General features: G+C 46.0%; 1 protein-coding gene across 1 annotated transcript in view; it reads left to right on the top strand.

Annotated features, from left to right (window-relative positions):
- pdzrn3b (PDZ domain containing RING finger 3b) overlaps positions 1-24,972 on the top strand; it is an 80,090-nt gene that overhangs the window by 5,124 nt on the left and 49,994 nt on the right. The window contains exon 3 of the mRNA XM_030375009.1: positions 1,194-1,301. Coding sequence (XP_030230869.1) covers positions 1,194-1,301 — 108 coding nt within the window. The remainder of the gene's footprint in view (positions 1-1,193; positions 1,302-24,972) is intronic.

Here is a 24,972-nt window from a genome sequence, read left to right as displayed (position 1 = left end):
CATCTCGGATCGAGTGTTTCATAACAGCATTTCTATACATTTCACACAACATAATAAATGCTCATAATTGCTGCAACAAACAAGAGGTTGGTTTCTGTTGGTTGTTCAGCACCCAACAGAAACCAAATTCTCACAAAAGTTGACTAATTCTACAGCAGACACATGATACACTCACACATCATAAATGTTTGTTGCTAGTACTTGAAGTAACTTTGCTAGCTGAATTGTTCAACGCATTAAAACATTGTATACCTTGACTGTGGTTAAATAAAGGGATGGTTTAACCCAGTTATAAAGGAAAGGAAGAACTTTTCAAATAATTCAAGTCAAATAATAAGAACAAGAATACATTCAAGAATCAGTGTCTAGTAAATTGTGCTCTTAGGAATTTAGGAACCCACAAATCAGGATGTAAATACTGGCCGAGGATGAAGAGGGAGGCAGAGTGTGCTTAATTAGTAGCAGTTTTCCCAACGTTGTTCTCCATTAAAAGTAAGTGGTGTCACACGGTCTCGGCAGGGCGTGTAGCGCTGGTTTCATGTGTTTTTTTTCCTACGGCTATGGGCTGTTTGGCTGGTAGCAGGTTTGGTTAAGCTAACCTTAGCTCTGCCACTGTAGGGTCACGGCCGTGAACCGGCTAAAAACTCCTCCCCGGTGTGTCTGGTCAACATTTAGCCCAGCCGCAGGGCCGGGGTCACCACCCCTCCTGGCCACGAGGGCAGGCCAACATGTCAAACACCCCCCCACCTACACACACGCACACCTCTTGTCACAGTGTCTGGGGAAGAAACGCGTGCTGCTAATGGTGGAGGAACACTGTCAATCAGGAAAGAGATTGGGACACTGTAGTTGTGTTCCACTCCCAACCAAAAGGTTTTAGGTTTTATCTCCAGCGTCTACAACCTACCAGTAGTGCTGGAATCGTCCATCAATTAGTTGATTGATTATGGTTACACTTTTGATACATATAAGAGTACATTTATTTGGATGTGCTTTATTAATACATCAAAATAAATAACTTACAAATACATTTATATGAAAATAAGCTTGACTTGCAGCCATAAAGTCATGTGTAAGGGTTTCAATGTGTTTGCGTGCTTGTTGCGCAAGTGCCTCAGATGTATGGGCTATTGTTTTTGTGTGTGAAAAAAACCGGACTACTGCACCGCTCTGACCAAATCTTTCCTCCCCAGGACGAAAGTGACGGCATCTCAAACGAAGGCATTTTTGTGTCCAAGGTCATCGAGCAGGGTCCATCAGATAAGGACGGAGGCCTACAAATCCACGACAGAATATTAGAGGTACGTCAGTTTGGGGGTTCAAATCCTACCAAAATGTGTTTTATTTTTGGAAGGTTACGCAAATCTTCTTCCTCTTTGGGACTGTTTCCTAGTAGTAGTTAGACTCTGGTTAGCATTAGCGAAACCCGAGGCAAGCGAGGCTGCCTGTATGTTTTGTTTTTCTCTAGGAGGCTTTCAGTTTGTTTTCAAGCTCATTGGATCAGGAACAGCTGCCACATTCAGCAAAAAAGTTGCCACTGAATTCTTAATTTCAAAGTTGATGCTGTGTATGACAAAAATGTGAATATGCAGTATTAAGCCACACTCAGTATACACTTTTGCAGTAGTAGAATGGAAAACAGGAGTCTCTTTAACTAAATGATGCTTATATTCCGAAAATCTAAATCTTTTGGCAACTAATGTTATTTCGTTTTTTTCCGTTTTATACTAAATCCATTCTTTACAAAGACCAGTCGCTAGAAGCTCAAAAAATAAAGCTGGTAGCTCTTTTTCTCTCCCCAGGAGGGGGAGAGAAAAAGAGACATCAGAATCAGACTGGATTTCACCAGTCCATTGGCTAGATGGTTGGTGCACTTTGGTTACCTGAGAAGACCAGTTGTGTCGGATTGTTGCTGATAGAGCCATTTGCTCTTTTTCAACTCAAAGAACAGAGAATGTGCCTAGGGTTGATGCTTTTTCTTATTCCTACATTGTCGACGTCAAGCTGTTATTGAGCCATTGTTGAAGCGATGTCACCGAATCCGACCAAAGTGAAGTTAACACAAGCATAAGGAGGACATCAAGTGCTGGGGGACGTACTCAGGGCCCTATAAAGTGACCTTTTCTTCTGAAGATAAGGGGATTACGACAAAAGAAACTGAAACAAAACCAAAAAAGCCCCCCAATAAATCACCCCCACATAGAAATTCTAAAGCAAAGACGCGTCATGGCCCTTGGATATTATTTGTTCAATTTCTTCTACTGAATAGGAAACCAGATATTGAATCAGAGTCGTCACTGTCTTTTTCTGTTGGCTTGGTAGAATTAAAGTTTTAATGTCAATGGTGTCAAACCACAATAAGAAATGTGTGGTTATGGGAAGAGTTGTGCCATTGTTGTGTGGAACTGTGGCTTTTACCACCTTGATGATGGGTGATCGTGTCCATAAGCTTGGCTAATTACTGCAGAGAAATACGAAGGAAGAAGTTGAAACCCAGCAGCCTCAGGCGGATCCAGACGTGAAGTGCTTTTCTAAGGCCCTGTGGGTTGATAACTCAACAACTTGTCATTTTGCCCTACTTAGAAGTCCATGTGGGAAACCAGACCCCAAATCCTAGGTCCACTAAAGTCTGGTTTATTTTCAAACATCTTCAGGGTTTCACATCAGACTACCATGCATTTTAATTTAGGTGGTAGTCAAAATAAACATGTTTCTGTGGGGCGTATATTTTCCCAAGGTTATTAAAAAGGAACAATCTTGCAGGTCCTGTAGGTGCTTTTTTTTTTTTAAAGATAATACAACTACTTTATTTCTCACTTTTTTTCTCTGTGCATACATCCACTGAATTTAGAATATCTTGCATGTATTCCCCGCCCAAATAATCTAAATATATCTTTATCCCCTGCAGCTATGCAAGGGGGGTATAGACACATTCCCACAATGCTCCAACACATTTACATTTATTTCATTTAGCAGACACTTTTCTCCACACTGAGGCTGAGGCCATTCATGGCACACAATCAGAAATGTGAGTGCTGCACCAAAACCATTTATCCCCAAATGTAAAGCAAAGCACTGTGTTACAAGGGCTGTGCAGCTGTTCTACACTTACGCCATTCAATGTTCACGCCGGACAGGAAATATCTAGTTCACACTGGGGGGCGAGGGCATCTGCAAACAGAATCATTGTGGAACATGGCACAGACTTCGTCTTCTTCCGTTCAAGTCAAGGGGTGAAATCTCCATTAAGCTGATGTGGAGGTAACATGTACACGATGATCCGCGGCTTGTCCCTCAATAACAGGCTCTCGGTAGGGGGAGGGCGGGGGTCGGTGGCGATGGCAGATGGCTGTGCACTAACTGTGCTACCGGCTGCTATGATTCAGTGCATGAATGCCTCCTTGTTCAGCCATAGACATTTCTCTCATAAAAACCACCAGAACTCTGTTTGCTTTTCGCCTGCCCCTCCACAGGCGACAGAGCTCAGCGCTCCAGGTCCTGGTATTTGCTACCAGGATCGGAGCGAAATTACTATATATTATTTGCCCTTGAATCAGGGCTGGCAACATCCATTTTCGTCCGAAACAGAGTCGGAATAAAAATAAGCCTTTTAAGGAAAGACCTGTTGAAGAGGAAAGTAGTGCGTGTGTGGCCTTAAGATCTGGCAGTCGTTACAGCTCATCTCGTCAAACTATTGACAACAGCGAAAATGTTGCCATCCTTCCACATCGACCGCACACCACCACGACAATGTAGCGTTGAGTAATATTTATCTCTTTCCGTGGAAACCAAACTTTTTTCCGCAATTTCCCTTGTATCACTTATCTAAGCGTTTGCGTGGTCTTTAAATGTCTCTGCCTGAACTCCCAGGGTAAAGGCTGCGTTGTTTGCATGGGCCTTGACATGAGCTGAATAGGAAGACGAGCGAGGAGGGGGAGACGCTTCTGACAGCCCTTGTAAATGTTGACTTATAAAACCACTGCAAACATTCTGAGGTCACAGGTTGGGGAGGGGGGGGGAAGCTGCAACAACAACAACAACTACTTAAACAGCCTGAAGAGATGCCCGTTCTTATTCTACTGTTGAGAATAAGGGGAGGGGGGGACGTTGTACCAGAAAGTGTGTCCCAGTTTGAATTTAAAGTGCAGCGTTGTTTGTCAGAATGCCCACAGAGCAGTGTTCGAGGGGGCAATGCTAGTGATATGCCTTAAGTTATCCAGTATGCTAACATGAACATTGTTTGGGTAAGCCTTGTTCGGCTCTCCACTGTTTACCTTAGGGCGACTCCGAGAGGATTGTGTTCCTTGGTTAAGGTTTGAAATGAAAAGTGGTCGGGTGCGAGATATGTAGTTAAAAATAAATGTTCTTGTTACAACAAGATGACATTTGGGTTTTCCATCCGTCATGGGTCACAAATCAAGCACTTATTCCGTAATTCTCTCTGCTGCACGTGTGGATTTTTCACCCCTTGATGTGATAAAATGACCCTCTGCCCCCACACGTTGGCTTCGTTAAATGTTTCAACTTAAAATCGGATCTTAACACGCACTGGAATTCCGCCAGATTTTCAGGGCACAATTTTCAGATAAAGTTTCAATTTAAAAAAGTTACAATTATCTGTTTTTGTTTAAAAAGGTGAGAGACAAAACTATATATTTTCTGTGATTATGTTCATAGGATATAAAAGGGTGGACTGTAGTGAAGGACTACCGCAGATCACAAGTGTCTCTTAAATGCCAAACAAGTTGCTCAGAATTCCCCTAATGAGGTTAGGGGTACTCAATGTATTGCACCAGACACCCCTATTGCCTAGATTGCTATTAACATGTTTCTGACAAGCCATGCCAGGTTGTCTTCAAATACAAATGAGTGCGGAATGCATTGACTCAAAGCTGTTAATATATAAGTAATGTATCCCCTTGCATTGTGTCATGCATATTCGAAGCATACCCATTACTTACTTTATCACGTCAGTATCAAACAAGAAATAAATGTGACCTGAACAAAAAACATTTTTAAAATTTAATACATTTAATCGAAACTGCATGAGGACCAACTGACGTTTCTGTAGGTCAGCATTTGGACCCGTGTATCAGTTTAGGACACTCAAATTCCTTAGCTCGCTTTAGCATTTAAGAGTTGCGAGGTTACCCACTGTGTGCCACTAAACACGCCATGCCTCCAGGCAGTTATTTTAGTATCTACCCCCCCCAGCCCTAGGTCAGAGATGCAGCTTAAAACTGAGCTTAGGTGTCAGACAGAAGCGAGAAGTGAGTAGCACTGAGGGATAGGTCTGCGGCAGACGTGTCGATGAGCCCCTGGTCCCTTATTGATGTCAAAGGGCTGGCATTCCGGCCCTCCCACGCGATGATGGCCGAGGCGTCAAGACCGTGGAACAAAACAGGACAGTCAGGGCAACTAGCGGGTGTTTTTGTGTTCCTTTTGACGAGAACGATGGAAGAAGAGTGTTTGAAAAATGTATCCATACATCATCTCTAACGGCAATGTGGTTCATTTGATGGTCCACATTAGATTTGATGCAGAATTTGACATGTTTGTATTTGAAATATGTTATGGAATTAATGGGTGGAGCAGCGTTTTGTGTGAATATATTATTCAGTCTCCTCTCTGAGAAGCCCCTTGAGTTGCAGTATTCGGGCCCGGTGGCATAAACACAATGTCAACGCTCCGTCTTACCACAGTCCTCAGCGGGATATGTGCACCATATTCTGCACTTGTGTTTATTTGTGTCCCATGAAGAGCCATGAGGGACCTGCTATGGCACTTATTTCCCAAGAGGGATCGCATGTTGTTTGGAATTGGAAAAGGCAAGAACCAGGTCCTTTGTCTGGAGACTTTATAGGATTTTTGGCCCCTTGTGCAGTCGGGCTCATTGCTTCCCCACACAGGAAGGCTGAGCACAGCAGCAGCCTTCCTCTGTAAGGCTCCTGGGGCTGGCTTCAGCCAGGACAAATCCACCCTTCGCTGGGTAGAGCCAAGCTTAGCAGAGACATTCCCCTGCCCCGGCACTGTCCAGCTGGGGTAGAAGACGGACATTAAATCAATTTCAAGTTTTTTGGTGTGCAATCAGCTTCTAGTGGAAGCTGTTGCAACCCTGTTTTAGAGGGTTGTTTGTTACAAAAGAAGATAAGCAAATCTTTGTCTTCTTCCTCTTCTGGGAAGTGGAAAAAAGTAGAAATTTGAGTTTTTATTAAAGCACTGGGGTTGTTACAAATCGTGAATGGGATGGGAGGTGAGCTCTATGCCTTTTGTACACACACACACACACACACACACACACACACACACACACACACACACACACACACACACACACACACACACACACACACACACACACACACACACACACACACACACCAAAAGCATGCTCCCGCTGACACACACACCATAACACATACAACATTGTACTTTTCACCCAGTTAACAGTAGGGATGGGCACGAGTAGTAAATTCCAAACTCGAGTGATCGAAGGAATTCCTCGAGGATCAATCGTGTAGGCCTACTCGTTTAATCAAATCTATTTTTAGAATGTGGGCATCTGCAGAAGGAATAGGCCTGATGATGAACGACAATATTACCAACCAAACATGTAATGCTTATTCTCCATCAAAACAGTCAGAGTTATCAGAGTAGGCTATTCTATATTTATTTTTTTGCAAACGTTCAAAACACATTTTCCTTACAAAAATAAATATGCGTATCACAATTGAAATCACGTCGAACCAAGGCCTGTAACAAACATGAAACAAGTACCTAACCATTGCAAATAATTTAAAGATGCAAATAAAACGGCAGCAAATGGACTACGGAAATACTTGTGATTGTTGTGATCTTCTCTACACGGCCGGGATTAAAGCTGCATCTTGCGGCGGTGAAAATAGCCGACACACTTGGTTGCTGCGGGTCTGCTTTCCCGAACTCACCGTTGTGTTTCAGGAGCATGTTGCCGCATAGTAGGTCTACTTTCTGGTAGCTCGATTTCGCTTGGCATATTTTACATTTCACCTTATGATCTCCTATTACTTTAAAGTATTTCAATTCTTCGCTGCGCTTTGCTTTAACCGCCATCTCTTAACTTTTTGAATTCTGGCGTGCCTGCACACGGGACGGAACACGCCACACAGAAATGGATACATTTCATTTGCTTTGTGCCCACGCCATGCGTTAGTGGTGCCGACAGAAAATGTAAACATTTGCTTCAGAAAACTTTGTTTGTGTGTGTATATGCAAACTCGAGTTTGCCTGTCCACCAACCGAGTTCATTTGTAACGAGGAGTACTCGAGTAATCGATTCCTCACGCCCATCCCTGGTTAACAGTCAACATTCTCAAAGGTGAGCCGACAATTTTTTTGTGTCAGTGGAGCCAGGCAGTCTGGGCGCACTGTAAATATGTTTGCTCTGCTCCAGTGTTCCTCACTATAGGGTGGCTCCACCAGCTCTGTGCTCATTAGAGGGCACCCCCTAGTTAATTTACGGCCCCTAAAAGGTTTTAAGGGGACCTAAATAGACAGGTGCAATTAAAGGCTCATTTTCCCTGCCAATCAAGCAGCGGCCTTGTGTAAATGGATCACCAACAATTGGCTCAGGTTGCTCTGCCAGCTGGTTCCCCCATCAGACCCTAACCTCCCCACCCACACGCAGAGACTGCCCACCGACCTCTAATTAACTACCCTCAATTAAGCCCTAATAGGCTGATTAACAGGGCCCTCGTGGTGCTGTAATGGCCTGTCGTTTCCTCTTAGTGGCCCTGTGAAATGTATCCTGAACGGGCCCCATTAATCACTGCCCTCTTCGGGGTCTCCTTTCTTTTTGCTCGCTTTCTCTCTCTCTCTCTTCCTGTCTTCCTCTCTCTCTGTTTCTCTTGTGTCCTCCTCTCTCTCCTCACCAAGTATCATGTCAATCTAAGAGTGTCGTGGCAGGTCATTGCCTTTGTAATCAATGTCCATTGCGTGACATCAATCGTTAAACCAAAAGGAAGCCAGTGGTCACTGCCTACCCAATTGATTAAGTGTGGCATCTAAACGATTAAGTGTTGATTGGTGTTGCATTGTATTAAAACACTGGTGCGGTTTACCATTATTACTGGAATATAGACCGCATCAAAAGCAACAACAACTTAGAATTGAAGAAAAAAATAGCTGTACAAATGCCCATTTAAAGACCGCAGTAACAAATGCCCAGTATTAAAAGTACATAGAATCTTTTCCGAAGGCCTCACAACCTCTTTTTGACTTAAACTTTATTTAAAGTGTTAAAGCTGCAGCATAACAAATCAATGAATCCGAGGAAAGCCTTTGAAATTCTCTGTTTATATCTAAGGATTGTTGTGTGTTTGGCAGCATATTGTCAAAGGATTACATGCAAGGCTCAATACTGTGACTGTTTACCGTGTGGATGAGAGGCCAATTTTTCTGAGGTTGCATCAGGGCCAGTATTTTTCTTGTGTGTTTCACCCTAAACAATGTTGCCTAATAGTGGCTCTACGCCATTATGAAACATTTTAAATGGGGCTTTGGCGACGAAGACATTTCATCACAAGTTTTATTGGAATAACAACTCAAAATGCCAAACTGATATCAGATAGGTGCTGTGTAGAGGAAGTGTGTGTCTTTCAGATCCACTCGTGGTCCAAGTCTGACTCTACGGCAGAGCTTCAATGTTAAGTCAGACAGCCTCCCGTAGCAGAAAGGACAAGACACGTCAGAAGATTAGTTGGTCTTGTTCTGTGTTTACACGATTTGTATTGATGGGGCTGCAATGCGCTGCAAGACGTCGGGCAGTGTTGGAAGTCGCAACGCGGATGTATGGCGGTGCTGTTTTGAGTGCTCTATTTGGAAACACGACCCACTTAAGATCCAATGGAGACACACTGCTTTGATCGTAAAACAAAAAAGGTGATTTGTACATTGTGCAAAGTTTCATCACTAATCGCACGCTAGCTCTATTCAAGAGCCTGTGAATTTATTATTAAAGAAAGATAGGAGTATATAGCCCAATTAGCAGACTGGTATTATTAGTAGGTGACTTGTTCAACCTGTTTGTGCCAGTGGGGGATTACCAGTAAGCAAATATTTGTATTCAGCCAACAAAGATTTTTGTTCAGCCACCTTTTGAATGCAGGCCGCATTGGTGTATGAAGACCAAATTTTATCTGAAAAGTTTGTATATCGGCCGCAGTCTATATTCGTGGGATTACAGTAATGTATTTTAATGTATGTGTTATAGAATTGGATTACCTACGGGCCCAACCGTGTGTTTAATCCGCTCATGTCAATCAAACCCTCAACTGAAGGATATGAACACTCCCACGGTTCACATGATGAGTTCCTTCCTTCAGGGCAGTTGGTCTGACACAGAAGACGGTCAGGGTTGCCTTTTCTTCCTTTTGTCCCCATTACCTTTCCATACATATATACAAATCCCAACAACGCTCCAGACTCTCATCTCCTGCCTGCGCTCCGTCTCTCTGGGGGGGCAGCGGGCGCCTGGACGAGCTCCATCTACTTTATTCATTCATTCATTCAGAGAGAGAGAGAGAGAGCTCCATCTACTTTAGAGAGAGAGAGAGAGAGAGAGAGAGAGAGAGAGAGAGAGAGAGAGAGAGAGAGAGAGAGAGAGAGAGAGAGAGAGAGAGAGAGAGAGAGAGAGAGAGAGAGAGAGAGAGAGAGAGAGAGAGAGAGATCTTAGAACGCGCCCTTTTTGTCTACCGACGGTGTAATTATTAGTTAAAGGCGTAATTGGGAGAATTCCATGGCTCACATGCCGTTGTGAGTGTGAATACAGGGTACGAGATGACACCTCTACCGGTGAGACCATAATGATGTGCGTGTTGATACAACATGCCCAGGTCAAACCATATGATTGAGGCAACTGTAAATCACACTCTGAGTGGATAAATGGCTTATGCAATGACTAAGAGGAAAATGCTTTGTAAGTGCATCAACTGTCAAACGCAAACTTGACTTAATCCTGGGAGCTCAAAGGATATCATAGTGTAGGACACTTCAGAGGGAGTGTCATTATGAGGATTTTCTGTGAATGTGGAGGAACGAGGTGGAGGCATTTCTATATCTCTCTTCTTTCTAGTTCCCAAAAAGATTCTTTCGGCTTCCAATTTTGAGTTGAAGCGGTGAAGTCTGCAGGATTCCTGTAGGTCGGGAATAGAGAACAACGGCTCAGAGACGGGGCAAACGACTAGCAGGCTCCGGAGAAATCCTGAGGACCACCGGCCAAGAGCAGGGAGCTCTGTGCCAAGGCCAACATCAAGGTGTCAGGAAAGATTTCTCCACTCCTCCTCCCCCCTCACTATGCCAACAGAGGTGCTTTGATTAGAAAGATCCACACCGACTCAAAACAGCTACTCAGAGTAACAACTCACAGACACCCATCCTTGCTCTTGTCCTATTTGCATTTTCAGCCGTCTTTTTCAGGGTTTTCAAACGAGGGCTACTCCACATTCTTGATTGATATGTGTTTTAGGTTTAAAGGAGTCCTCCTGAGTGCAATTCTCAAGCAAACTTGAAAGGAAAAATCCCTGCCCGGATCTCCAAAGGATCGAACAACGGGCGAACAGTAATCCTTAGCCGGGTTGAACAATGGTTCATTGTAGATTAACTCATAAAACAATAAAATGAAAGTCTCCCCAGCTTTGGATGTTAATACAGTTAGCATGTCTGCCAGCATAACTCCCCACTGCATCCTCTTTTTTGACATATCCTACGGTTAACAGTATGCAGAGAGAGGGGGGGAGGAGTAGCAAGTACGATAATGACGATCATAGAGCGACGAGGTCTTCTCGATGAAGCGTCGGGAGATTCTAGCTGTCTTTGTGATCACTGAAGAGCACTAATAGTCACGGCCTCAGCACATCGCAAGGAGCCTAGCAGAACACCCCTCCTCCCTCCCCAATGGCTTAGACTGCTGTGGGGAAAAGAGACGCAGACAGAACGGGTGGCCCTGGTAGATTCTGCGGGATTGATAAATAACACAGTAAAAGCAATATTTATTTTGGTTTCATTTGAATCAAAATAATCCCCCTCTCCCTCTTATTCATCCATCAGTTTTTCATTTAGATGCCCTTTCGACCCTTACTCGCATTGTTTGGCACAATGTCAATGCCATCAGTTTTGTCTGTGCATGACCCGGGTTCAAACCAGATTTCTCCTTTCTTTCCATATCATCTGCCATCATCTAGCACTATTCTGTCAGGGCATGCCCTCTTATAAAAAAATATAAAAAATCTGGAGTTTGTGTGAATATGCAAGGTGCACTTTGAGAACTGAATGATTATAAAGTGTTAAGTTGAATTGGACAGCGGAGAGGGTCTAAGGTTCATGCTTAATGTTCATTGCCAACTCTTTCTAAATGTTGTGAATGTACAAATGGAAACAGATGCACTTCAGTCTTCAGTAACCAAGTGACCAAAACAAAAATAACATTAGCCACTTTGACATGACCTGATCAACGTGGGAATGTTGCAGCGTTATTCTGCCTAGCTTTTTGTAAGAAACGTAAGTACATATACACAATTAAGGGTGCATTGGTGTTAAAACTTAAAGCCGACAGCGGAGGTGGTCGCAAAGCCTGACCGACGTCTATTTAGAAGGGGTGAACCTGCATACAGCTCCCTGCTTTTCTTCAATTTCCCCTCCAAAGTATAAACTAACGAACAAAAATCTGTCATTTTAACGTTACGCATCAACATGTTGTTCGTGATGCACAGAGACTTTGCTTGCGTTTTGAAGAGTGGTGTGAATGTGCCCGGCTAGCAGAAGCATCTCAGCAATCTATTCGGCCACCATTATTGTTGCAAAGGCAATGTTGACTATGCGTATGTTGTACTTCAGACAAACATGCTGACGCTGTTATGTTACACGTCAGGCCTCTGAATCAAGCATGTAGAAGCACACGCCGGGGAAGCACTACGCCGACATACTTTGGTTCGCGGTAAAAAAGCAAAAATGGCATATTGACGGATCGTCATTATGTCAATATTGCGGGATCTCTTTATGAAATGGGCTATTGTCTTCTTTGTAATCCAGTGATGCTAAGTCAGGCAAGAATCTGCTGTTTCACAGCGAGAACATGCTAGCTGTATAGTTTGACTCCATACACAGTTGAAAGTTGAAAAAATAAATAAAAAAAGGAAGGAAAAACGCCAAGTTGGGTCACGATTGTGAGTGTAAAGTGAGGATTTAAAGATAAAAAATGAACAGTGCCACTTTGACTCAGAACTGCCAATCTTCAACTTTGGACTGAAGTAGTAATGGTGCAATATGCTGTCCGAAAAAAGAAGAAGCATTGTCTTTCACACGGAAATTCCTTGACTCTCAGCCAGAAACACATGTCAGACTGCTCTCAGCTAGCCCTCAACACATGTAGACCTGATCTGTATCTGATGTTCTTTGGGGTTGGTATTTTAATGGTGTGTTGTGTAAACGCTCATACCTCCCTTTCCTATTGCTCAACCTAGAGTACCTCAGGCCACTGCTGGACTCCTGCAGTCTAGACATGTCCAACAAGAACCACGTTTCATAATAGTTCACTGTACCCCTATCGCTCCATTAGTTCTTATTTTGTGCTTGTATTTTAACATCTGGGTTACCGTGTCAGCAATCATATTGCATATCTATATGGACAAACGTGAATGGAATAAACCTTTGGGTGGAAAGGAGGATCATGACAGCCACAGTGTGGACTAAAGCTTGTGTTTTTCTGGTAAGGCAAGAGTCTCTATCCTTCCTGCTAGACACCTTCCCCCAAGCAGCAGTGTTATTGTTATGTTGCACTCTTCATTTACACTAGATATTTGCATTATTTACAGACAGTGTTGTTTTGACCATCCAAAGTGAATAGGTTCTGTCGGTTGAAGCACAATTTGTGGGCATAGGTTTTTAGCCACAACATCCCTTCGCTTATATTAAAAATCCAAGCCTGACTTGGGCTGTTTTAAAGATTTGGGTAAACAAAAAAGACAGACCTGCTTTCCCTGGGCCCTGGAAGAAACTGTTTCATATTAAATAAGGTGCCATTTTTCAACCCCCTCATAACCTGAATAACAAATAGGAAGCATTCAGCAGCCACCCTAGCTAGCCCCTACTGCTCTGGCGTCTCAGGTGAGCTAGAAGTCAGGGGCCGTGTTGACGCTGTTTTGTCAGGAAGATGACAAGTGGTTCCAGACTGTTAATGTTTGTCACAGCAGAGACGGCGCCCTGTGATTACTTCAGTGCAGAGGTCCAAATAAACGCTGTGCCGGGTCAAGACCCCGCTGATCCGAACCAAATGTGCCGTGTTTTCTGAAAAAATCTTGCCCTAATCCACCTTCCCCCCAGCCTCTCCATGGTGGATCTGTTGAGCGTCCAAAAATGTGTGTGTTGGTGAGTCTATTTTGTTTTGTTTTTTCCCAAAAATGCATGTCTTCTTATGCCCCTCTTAGGCAAATGTTGTTTGAGAGAATTCCACTGCTTAAGAACAGGGCTTCTTCTCAAAAGCTCTGGTTTTATCTTTCCTCTCGTTTATTTACTCAACATCATTCGCCGAGCAGTCGGCTGGCAGTTTTTTTCTTCCAATTGAGCCAAGTTTTTTTTTTTTAAGGGGCTTCAACTGAAAATGTGTCTGCACAAACTAATTGAACGTCGTCCCTGGAAATGAGCATTTTCCGTTGTGTTGTCCTCCTCCTGATCCGCCGGGTCGCTGGAACCCCAGATGACGTTATGTCCACTGCAGAGCCGTCCAAAAGGCGCAGACCCTTTTCCTTAGGGAGTCCAATGTCTTTGAAGAGCAGAAGAGAAGAGGCCATCTATCGCATGCCGTGTGTCAACACTTTTCCAAAAAATGCTCTGCGCAAGAGCCCCGCGGACGGCTTCAAAGTGCGCCTCGGCTATCTCAGCGCTTTTATTTTTTTCCCCTCCCTCTCGTCGACACAATTTACTTGGCCCTCCGAATCCAGTCAATATTTATGTAAGGGTGTACATTAGGGGGGCAAGCCGACGGCACTCTGATCAAACGTCTCTTTCATGTAGCAAAGTTACCCTGACTCTGCTCACAGAAGCTTTCTTAAACCGGGTTGCTGGTGGGGGTGGGGGGGTGCCTGGTTATGTCAAGCTGAGGGTGAGCCTGTTCTCCATCCGGTCCTCCTATCCCCCCCCCCCCACCCTCCCCTCAATCCCCTGCAGCCACAGAAAGGCCTCCCTCTATCCGACTACACCCTGCCTCTTCTCTTCCTCCGTACACGTTGCCTCAGGTCAGACATGTAGCGCCTGCATGTTGGCCTACATCATCCGACTAAGGCAACGGTGCAGGGGCGCATAAGTTGACACCTAGTAAGCTAAGTCGCTAAATCCACTTAAGTTGTTGCGCCGTGTTATGAAACGGTTACATAAGCAGACAAAACGCTATTTAACTACAGCACCGGCTGCCTCACATTAGGAGTCCCTAAGGGCCTTTGTCCAGCCCCGTATCACCCGAATTACCGTAAACCAAATTGAATTTTGTCAGAGGTAGTACATTTCTCGGTACATGATTTTTTGTAAGAAAGAAAGAATAAAGCCTAAGAGGAACGGCAGGTTTTTCCAAGCGAGTCATATAAATAAGAGAAAAAAGATCTCTCGTCAAGGAATAAGTGGTCAAGGTCTCTTTATGAGTCACCACCCCATGCTAACAGTGTGACAGCACTCAAAGGGCAGTTACATGCTATCATACTGGCTGTCGTGTCAGGGAGGGCAAAAACCAACAGCTTTGTTAATAATATGACTAGAAATCTGTTCTCTGACCCATGTTTTGCTGATTTGTCTAGCAATTAAGAAATTTCACGCATTCATTCGTTCACAGCGAGGAACCTTTGGTCATGTGTCTGACTATAGCTCTGTTTTAGCCTTGTTAAGCACTGCCCTTTTTTTTTTTTTTTTCTTTCGGGTCAGGAATTGAATTCAGACACTCTAGGGGGGCAGACAGCAGACTCCACTCATTCAGCAGTGAGCAGCTTTGGAAAAAAAAGAAGTCCTTATTCCCTTTTCCAACTCGTGGCTCACATGTTGGAGGTACACGGGGTAGACGCTTACAACAATGCTGACAGAATTGCAGCATTTCGGGGCAATCTCACATGACTGTTTCCGTCTCTTTCATGTGTGAGAACCCAGAACGAGTGCCTCACAGGGAGACTCTTAGGTATGACTTTCAGGGGGAAAAACGCACCGTCGGTGTTGTAAGGAACAAAACAAGACGAAAAGAATAGGCATGCAGAAAAAAATTCCTCTGACTCTTTTAGCCAGAGATACATAACCACGTGTCATTACGTCCTGCTGAAGGCTGGGATTAATCTACTCTTTTATTTTAGGACTTGCCGTTGAGTACCCTTTTTAAAAATGCAACAGCGATAACTTTTACTATTCTTTATTAAAATCTGACTTCGAGGAGAGTCCTCGCTATTCTTGGGCGCGGTCAGTGGGGTTGATTGGGTTCTTGACGGCCCACGCCAGAGGAATGACCCTCTCGGGTTAATGAAGCACTTTCACAGCTTGTAGTCGTGACTCCGGGCAACCCCCTCCCCCCTCCCCCCCTCCCGACCTCCGTTCCTCCACCCCGCCTGGCTGCTTATCCAGGTCCAGGTTCAGGTCCACTGTTGTTCTTTCCAACTCATTGTCATGGGAGTGTAATGATTATTGGAGAAGAGGAATAGACGACCTGCGCCACTGACCAAGGGGGTCAATGGAGACCCTCGAGGTGTGTGTGTGTGTGTGTTGGGGGGGGGGGGGGGTGGTTTCTGTGGATCATTTGCGGACCCTAACCCTGAACAAGGATTATTGGTAATGTTCGACTCATGCAGTACGCTATGGTCGCACTCTTCCCACGCCTGGCGTGGGCAGTCCGTCCATCTCCAACGGAGATGAACAAGGTAAGGCCGTCAATCAAATCCCATATTATCCTCATTCAATCCCCATGTCCGGCGCTACCCTTTCCCATCCTTTGCTGCACATTCAGACACGCAGAGAGAGCTGATGTGTGTTGCCAACAAACACATCCACTGCAGTCGCATTCCGTCTCTCCCCCCTCTGTGAGGTTCCCCCCTCCAAAGAGGCTGGCGAGGCATTCATCCCGTCCGGCTTAGTAATGGTCTTAAATTAAATGGACCAGAGGCGACTGCAGCCCAAGGCCAAAAATTACAGAGAGCCTGAGAGGATGTTCAAGTGTGCACGAAACATCCATCACGGAGGACTCCCGGGCACTGGCCTACGGCCAGGACTAACCAGGGGAACGGACATATGTGTGAATGATGTAATGGGAAGAACACACAGCAGCTTTAGATTTTTCTCACTGTTGCAGTCAACTACCCCCACACACACACACACACACACACACACACACACACACACACACACACACACACACACACACACACACACACACACACACACACACACACACACACACACACAGAGACAAATCAGTAAATCTGTCGAATTAGCTTTGCCGACAAAGTAGTGTGCATTCAAGGCCACAGATGTATTCGTATTTTGTTTGTTTTTAGAAAAGCACCGAAAACTGTTTTGAAGTCGTCAAACACAGTGAATGGGCTGTTCCCACTGCCAGGTGCTGCGCTGATGAGACGGCGCGTGGACGCCATCTTGTCGAAGACGCCGTTGACACACTGAGAGGAGCTTTGTGTTAGGCCAGGCGGAAGGGACAAGGGGGAGGGAGCGCAGAGGAGAGAGAAGGATGTAATTGACGGCGCACACTTTTTTTTCGTTGCGCAATGGGAAAGCATCTATTTTTCTTTTTAACTAAAACAACACAAGCGAAAGAGAAACAAAATCCATCTTGCGATGTCGTCGGCTCTGTATGAAAAGCCTTAAGGCACAGGGGCTGTCGTGGCTCCTCTTACTTTGTTTTAAACAGCCCGTCTGCCGCTGGGGCCAGGCTCGCTCCCCCCCCCCGGTTCTGCTTTTCTAAGCACACCCAGACCGGGTCCGGGGTTTCTTTGACCCGGTGCTCTCGGTCGGCCTCTGTGTTTTTTTGCCCAGAGGAGCTGGATGTGTGGTCCATTGTCAGTGCGGTTGGACGCTGGCAGCCGAAGGACCATCAAAGAACAGGGACAGCCCGGCAGCAACAGCAGCACATTCAAAACCAGCAAGCCCAGACTTTCCTCTTGCTTCTTCATGCATTGACCTCAACCAAGTCATTTTAACACCTCTCCCCTCCCATTCTAATTTTAGAATCCCCCCCACCCCCGCCACCTGCACCCCAAAACCCCATTCTAGACAGAGCTACCGCAAGCGAGCGATGGTATTTCCTTTTATACATTGTCTTACATCATTGTATAGTTGAGGCTCGGCGCACATTCACCTCGCGTACCAGGTCGTATTTTGAGAAGGTCATCGCGGTGCCGTGGGATGTGTCAGGCCTTCCTTGCCTCGTTTGATTGGCTAAGCTGCCTGCTTAACATTTTTTGTTTGTTTTGCGGACACATGGTGCTGACTCACACCAGGTCCGAACCCGGGCCGCCCAGGGGAACACATGACGCAAGAACTGGGGAAGAACTGTTACTTGCATAATATGCATATGCAGATTTTCAGGTTTACCGTCATCCTTGATGTGCTGGCTCGACCTTGTTAAAAATGTTCTTCTGGCTCATGTAAAATGTATGTAGTCAGCACGTGCTGCTGAGTTCTTAGCTGAAACATTTTGCTCAGTTTTGCATAAATAAAACGACTGGTGTGAATAAACTTGGCGTAAAACAAAATAGGACTCTTTGGAGACTCTTTGATGTCTCCAGAAGTTCGCCAGCGTCAGAGTAAAGCTTGTATACACTGCTGTACTTCATACAACACAGATACGTCTCACCTGCAGGGGTCTGTAGTTTTGGCCCTGGCTTCGTCCAGGGGCCCCAAACCCAGGGCCCTTATCGGCGCTGAAAGGTTTTGTCACAGAACACAGCTCTCTCAAATCAAATCTTCTCCCGATCTCAAGACTCAGCGCTGCGATGACACGGGCCCATACTGCGGCATTCCTTGCTCTGATAGGCTCCTTGTCCGCGGAACAAGAGAGTGTGTGTCATTCCACACATTCCACTGTGGAGCCTCAGTTCTCTCAGGATGACCTTCAACTTATCTCTCCATCAGTGCATGCCTCAGAGGGGATGAGAGGAACTGAGTGCCAGGCTATTTGTGTGTGTGTGTGTGTGTGTGTGTGTGTGTGTGTGTGTGTGTGTGTGTGTGTGTGTGTGTGTGTGTGTGTGTGTGTGTGTGTGTGTGTGTGTGTGTGTGTGTGTGTGTGTGTGTGTGTGGGGACAGAGACAATATTTTATATTTAGTTCAATCTTTCAATGATCAGCTCTGTATGAATAATGGGGCACCACACTGTGTTTTCGTGTCCGTGTGGGGGCACTTTCACATAATAGCACAAACTCATTCGGGTCCCATGAGCCCAATAGCCAAACATTGTTTGAGTGGCAGTAGTGTCTTTGTGCTCGGCGACAGCCGGGTGCTGTGAGGTGTGACGGTCCAGTTCATCAACTCTCTTGCAAAGTGCCAACACATGCTCCTCGGTTAGTCCCAGCCCATAGGGAATGACAAGGTTCACTTTGTTTAGATTAAATCAGAAAGGCCTCGCAACGTTATCTATTTGCGTTTTTCGTTATCTCTCTACTGTTATTGCTTTTAAATGACATCAAGCTTATTTCGGTAGGGCGTGTGCGATATTGCCCTATTACCTCGTAATTTTCCCCTTTTGTTCCCGCTGTGGCCCTTTAATGCACCTGCTCATGAAACATTAAAGGCACGCTAAATTTGGATTAGTCCCCTATTTTTTTCCATGACGCTCTCTGCTCTAGTCATTAAGGAGGCAATTCAGGCCAGTCTGGCCTCATTGTAGCGATTTTCCCAATAGTCCTATCGCTTTATACAGGCAGAACACAGGGGAATGGAATTATCTGCTAACTATTCATACTGGTTCTGTTTGACTTGTCTCGAACAGTGGGACACAAAACTCATTTAGATATTTTACATTATCTCGAAAACTGAATTATTCAATGGTCTTGAATTGGAAAGCCTCTACCACTTGGGTTTAAAGTATTTCAAATTTTCTTCAATAAAAAAGGAAAAGCTGAGCTACGGCAGGCTTGCTGCCATTTAGACGTTACACCGAGACTGTGTCCCAGAGCCCATTATACACCCTTTAAAACCTGCTAGCGGTGCTGGTGCTATGCAGCTAAAGCTCTCTGGGTAGCACTTTGACTACTGAGCTGTGCCCAAATGGCCAGGCTTTCCCACTTCCCAAACAAAGATCAGTACATTGAGTTTTGCAAACTTTGCACAGAGTTAAGCAGACTCTGCTCGGTTTCCATAGCTGGTAGTACATGGCCGTACTGTGTGTGTTTGTATGTGTGGGGGGGGGGGGGGGCCTTACTTGCCTTGCTTTGACTTATTTTAGCTACAAACAAACAAACTTAACGTTACCAATATTCGTGTTTGAGATAGTATTTCAGAAATAGAATAACTCCTCGGCCTCTTTAAATGCTACAATATTAATAATTATTCAGGTTGATGACAGGTGAACGCTGTGGGGGCCCATGAGAGAGAAGCACCGCTGTGGAGCACGGCCCAGTTGTCCACGTCGTGTCCTCCTGAAGGAACCCCAGGCCCTGGCCCAGGCCCTGGCCCCGGCTGCTCCACCGCTCCCCTAATAAGCTCCTTCCATATTCAGTCATGCTTTAGCTCTGCTACCTCCTCCTCAGCATGCCGTAAATCTGCTTAAACCCCCCCTGGGTCTTAAGTGTACGACCCCCAGACCTGGACCCACATACACACGCCGGTGTTCACACACACGCATGCTAGCACACACTTGTGCGCACACACACCGATTCTGAACGCTGCAGTTATACCAGACCGGGGTCATCATAAGGGATTTGAGGCATGCCTTTGCCCTAATCTAGCCGGTATCGCATTGACATAATTTATATGTATCAGGCTTTCCCTGATTTGGAAAATAACATTTAGTTTGAGGTGCTCAAGCGGCCATGTTGAAGTTTGGCTCGGCCCAGCTCGTTTTTTGGCTGAGGTGGGTTAGAGAGAGAGGAAGAGAGAGAGGAAGAGAGAGAAGCAGAGAGAGAGGGAGGGAGAGAGAGAGTGAGAGAGTGAGAGTGAGAGAGAGTCTGCCTCCAGAGTCCAGCTGGACCTGATCTCATCTCCCCGCTCTGACTCAGGGCTGAGTCGAGAAGCAGATGATGTATGTGCGTGCTAGATTATTTGTGTGTGTGTGTGTGTGTGTGTGTGTGTGTGTGTGTGTGTGTGTGTGTGTGTGTGTGTGTGTGTGTGTGTGTGTGTGTGTGTGTGTGTGTGTGTGTGTGTGTGTGTGTGTGTGTGTGTATAAGACAGACGCTGCATGCATATTTTCAGGGCTGTGGGATTTCGATAAGGAGACAAAAAGTAACAGACGCCATTAATATCTGGTTGACCTTTGTGGTCACATTGTTCGACGGAGGCATCATCTGTTATATTAGGCAGACTTGTGCTGAATTGCATCTTCGGATCAGCCTCCATTAATGATGACCTACATAGAGTTTGATGACTAAACTCCCAAGTCCGCAAAGCTGTATTGGTTCATACATGGCCACACATATTCAAAGACAAAATAATGGACCATGGTGTACAGATGTGGTGTACAGACACTTCTTTGTATTGTACAATTGTTGATAAATGAGAAGGCTATTGAGCATCGAGGAAGTTTAAAAACAATGCCATGGTCTGGTTAACATTAAGATAGTTTATAAAGTGCCGGGCACACAAACATACGGAGAGTCAACACTGAACATCCATTTGCCATAAACAACAGATCCTGGCATATCAGGAATATATTTGGGGTAAACAAAGAAATTAACTACATTGAAGGCCTAAACATAGTATATTCCGGCGGGTAGTGGCGATGGTGTCGCATTAACACAAGCTTCATCGAAGCAAAACTACTGGCGAGACCCAAACTATGTTATAGCCCTCCGCTGACAGGTGCCGCCACTATTCTAGGCTGTGTGCTATCGGGTAATGGCCCTGCTTGGTCATGGAGGAGCGCATGACCCATCCCTTGGCATGCCTGTGTTTTTTGCACCACGGTCGCCTCACACGAGCCGACTTCAGAGAACCCTTGTCTGCTGCGTGTGTTGCACGCTAACTCTCTCCGTGCTGGCATTCTGCTCGCCATCCTTAAAGAGGAGTTGTATATCAGCCGCTAATTTGGCACGGGAGAAAGCGATCTGTTTTTGTCGCCATGGTTGAACAGACTCGCGGTCGGAACGCCAATCGGCTTGTGGCATGCGGGGGTGTGGGGCTGGGGGAAACCAATAGCGTTGATGACCGCGCTGGTGTACAAGAACCAGCAACAACCGATGCATTCCTTCATGCAAACTTTATGCTGATAAGCACCCACATGAAGTCGGTGCCGAGTGCATAAAAATCACACCCCAGCAGGCGTGCACATGAACCACCTTTATTAATAGCCCCACTCAGGTGTTGGAATTCCACTTGCATCGGGGGGGGGGGGGGGGGGGGGGGGGGGGGGGGGAAATCATCCCATTTGGTTAGGGGCCCTCCTTAAACACTGGCTTGCTGTTCCCTCCGTACCCTCCTAGACACATAACCCGCTGCCTCCACCACCCAGACATGATTTTTATCCAGCATTACGTCATTTGTGTCCTTACACTTCCCAGAGCTTTGCTTATGGCTCTTTGCTTTTTACTTTTATTTTTTTGCGCTCCGGAAAAGTTAAAAGACAACGAGAGTGCTTGGCTGCTCGATGCATGTTTTTTTTTTCTCCCTCTCTTGGCTGGCTGAAAGGCGCTCTGTGTGGTTTTCGGCCGGGTTCAGTTCAGTTTGCTCTCTTTGCCTTCGCCGCTTGTTTACGACACGTTCTCGATGGCCGAGGCCACCGGCGGGCCAAACATCCTGCATATGACCTGGGCTTTAAATCGTCTCTTTAGCCCCCCCCCCCCCCCCCCCCTCTCAACCGACAGCGGGCCTTTTCATGCGAGCGCTCTCCGCTGGACTCGGTAGTTAGCGTGCGGTGTGCGGCATGTATATTTTGCACGTACATTCGGTGTGCCTGTGTGCTCTGGTACGTGGCTAGCGAAGCCTTAAAGGTCCACATTCATCCAGCGGAGGCCACGGAGAAGCTGGCCAGCTTGGTGGCTCAGGAACAGAGGGGCTGTTGTGTAACCGAGTCCCGACGCCTGCGTCAGCTCCTTGCGGGTGAAACGTAAGATACGCTTCTCGGGTCCTTGCTCCGGCAGCATAGAATCAATCATGGGGCCAACGTGAATGACTTCTGTCTTTTGTCACCGGTGGGGGAAAAAAACGGGAAAGTAATGACACATAACGTCGCAGAAGATATATTGGTGTTTTGACTTTAGGTCAGGCGATCCGTATGGCTACATAATGGCAAAACGAACAAGGCCCTTGTTGCCAGAATGTAAAGGCCTATACATAACTAATCTAACCCGTGAGAGAAGCTTGGAGCCTAGGTTTTTAAATGCTCCGCTCTTTGCCAGCACAAATTAGCAAGTGAAAGACATATGTGATTATCATGTTACATCGTACCTCAGGTAGTCCCATAAAACAAACATCTGAAACCTCAGACAGCCTGTCTTCTTACAGTTATGACGGTCTTGACCCGCACCCAACGTGCGTCTGAATCGCTCTGATGTCACAGGAAAGTAAAAGGAGAAGAAAATCCCAACAGGGGTGAGCAGGAAAAGGAGATTGATGGACAAAAGAGGAGAAGAAATAATAAACACGGAGAGGAAAAAGTAACTGTGGCCCATGCAACATTTCCATCTGCAAGGCATGGGAAACGCTTTAGCCTCCTACTGGATTAAACTCTATTTTGATAAAATGCTGCTGTTTCGAAACCCACTGGGGTGTGTGTGTGTGTGTGTGTGTGTGTGTGTGTGTGTGTGTGTGTGTGTGTGTGTGTGTGTGTGTGTGTGTGTGTGTCTGATGTATAAGGCAGCCACGAATAGTGATCTCTCCATTTTCCCATCGTTGTCGATGTTTCTATGAGGGTATAGTCTCCCCCTCCCTCCCTCGATCTCCCTTCTATCCTCTTCAGCGCCCCCATCCCCCCCACTTTGCCCCCATCCCACCCACACCACGCAGCACAGCTCCCTGCAGGTTTGATTTGTATTAAAGCTCACAAATCCTCCAGCTAGCTGTAATGGCATAACTCTTCGTGATGGGTGGATTTGGGCCCGAATCTGCTGTCAAAGTGGGATATTTTTCTAATGTGTTCAGCAGGCCTGCCCTCAGCAAAGGAATAAAAAAAGAGTGAGTAAGGGAGAGAAATTGCGGAGGAGGAGTGAAGGGGAAAATCTGATCAATGTAGATAAATCTATTGCACTGGATGGGATTAAAGGTTTAAGAGACTCAATATACTGTGTTTAAGGTCTTGATCTCTTCATCCCAGTCTTGTTTACCTAGAACTCCCCTCTCCCTCTTTACCTCTCTCTCACTTCTCCTTTATTTTGTCTCTCACCTTTAGCTCCATTTCACTTTTAGATACATCTCTGTGTGTCTCTCTCTGTGGGTGTCTGTCGCTCTGTTTACCTTTTATTTCTCTCTCTGTCTCTCTCTGTCTCTCTGGCCTATTTCCCATTTCTCTCTCTCTTTGTTGGTCTACCTCCGTGCGCCCCTCTTGGAAATCGACGGGCTTGATGGCGGTGCACAGCTGCAGCCCCAGCTGTTTGTGTGTGTGTGTTTGTGTGAGAGTGTACGTGCCCTTGCGTGTGTCTGGTTCTATGGGGGACCCTGCGGCCCTTTTGCCTGATTGGTCACATGTGTAGTTGTTGCGTCCCTCTGGGTAGGGTATCTCTGGGTAAGGTACCTCCTGCTGGAGGAAAGGGGGCCATGCAAGATGCAAGCGGACATGAGGGTAGAGGAGGGAAAGGTTAAGAGGTGGAAAAGGCCAGAAAGATGATGCAAGCACCTTGAAATTAGACCTTCAGCTACAAATTCAACATGGCTTTGGGATTTGTTCTGCACAATGCCAGAGCCACTCTCCTTTTGAGAGCCACCACCTGGTTCATTGCTTTGAATCAGGCCCATTTTATTCCAAGGTGTATGAGCTCCGGAGAAAAGAGTTGCACATAGCTCTCTACAAACAACAAAGCAACCAATCCGGACAAAACCGGCTACAGAAAGCATTGCGTGCTCCACCGAAGGCCGCCTAAACTTAAGTGTGCTGTTGTCCTTATTATTGTTGTTGTTTGGAAGAGTTCGAACACTGAACAGCCGGTGCTAATTCCCAGCACATGTGGGGTGAGTAATACCCCCGACTCGCCAGTGATGGTGGGGGGGTTAGGGGGATGGAGTGGGAGTCGGGAGCCAGATGAAGATATGAGCGCTGTGGGGGCTGGTGTGTGTGTTGTGTGTGTGTGTGTGTGTGTGTGTGTGTGTGTGTGTGTGTGTGTGTGTGTGTGTGTGTGTGTGTGTGTGTGTGTGTGTGTGTGTGTGTGTGTGTGTGTGTGTGAGAACTGGGGTGACCTCTCTCTGTGATCACAGAGGGATCCTCCACAGGGACCTGTGGCCGACTCTGTGATCAGCTGTCCTCAAAAGTCGTGTTCCTGGCAGCTACGGGGGTGTTGAGGAGCTGGATGGGGCACACGTCAACCTTCCCTCACATCTGCACTCTTGGGGGGGGGGGGGGGGGTGTGTGTGTGTGTGTGTGTGTGTGTGTGTGTGTGTGTGTTCTGTGGGGAACAGCAGAGAGAATTGAGTGGATATCAATCGCCGTCTCTTTTTATGTCCTATGTCTAAATCTCCCTTTGTGTCTGTGTGTGTGTGTGCGTATCACAGAATCACACACACACTCGCACACATTCACACACACCCATAGCAGCCCCATTTCCTGCCATGCCCCTGAGCTGAAATCAGATCTCGGTTGCATTGCGAAGCCATGTTGTTCTTGGC

This window comes from Gadus morhua, chromosome 13, assembly GCF_902167405.1.
Source record: "Gadus morhua chromosome 13, gadMor3.0, whole genome shotgun sequence".
Taxonomy (NCBI): Eukaryota; Metazoa; Chordata; class Actinopteri; order Gadiformes; family Gadidae; genus Gadus; species Gadus morhua.
Note: the sequence above shows the minus strand (reverse complement) of the source record. Positions and strands in the feature narration are given on the sequence as shown.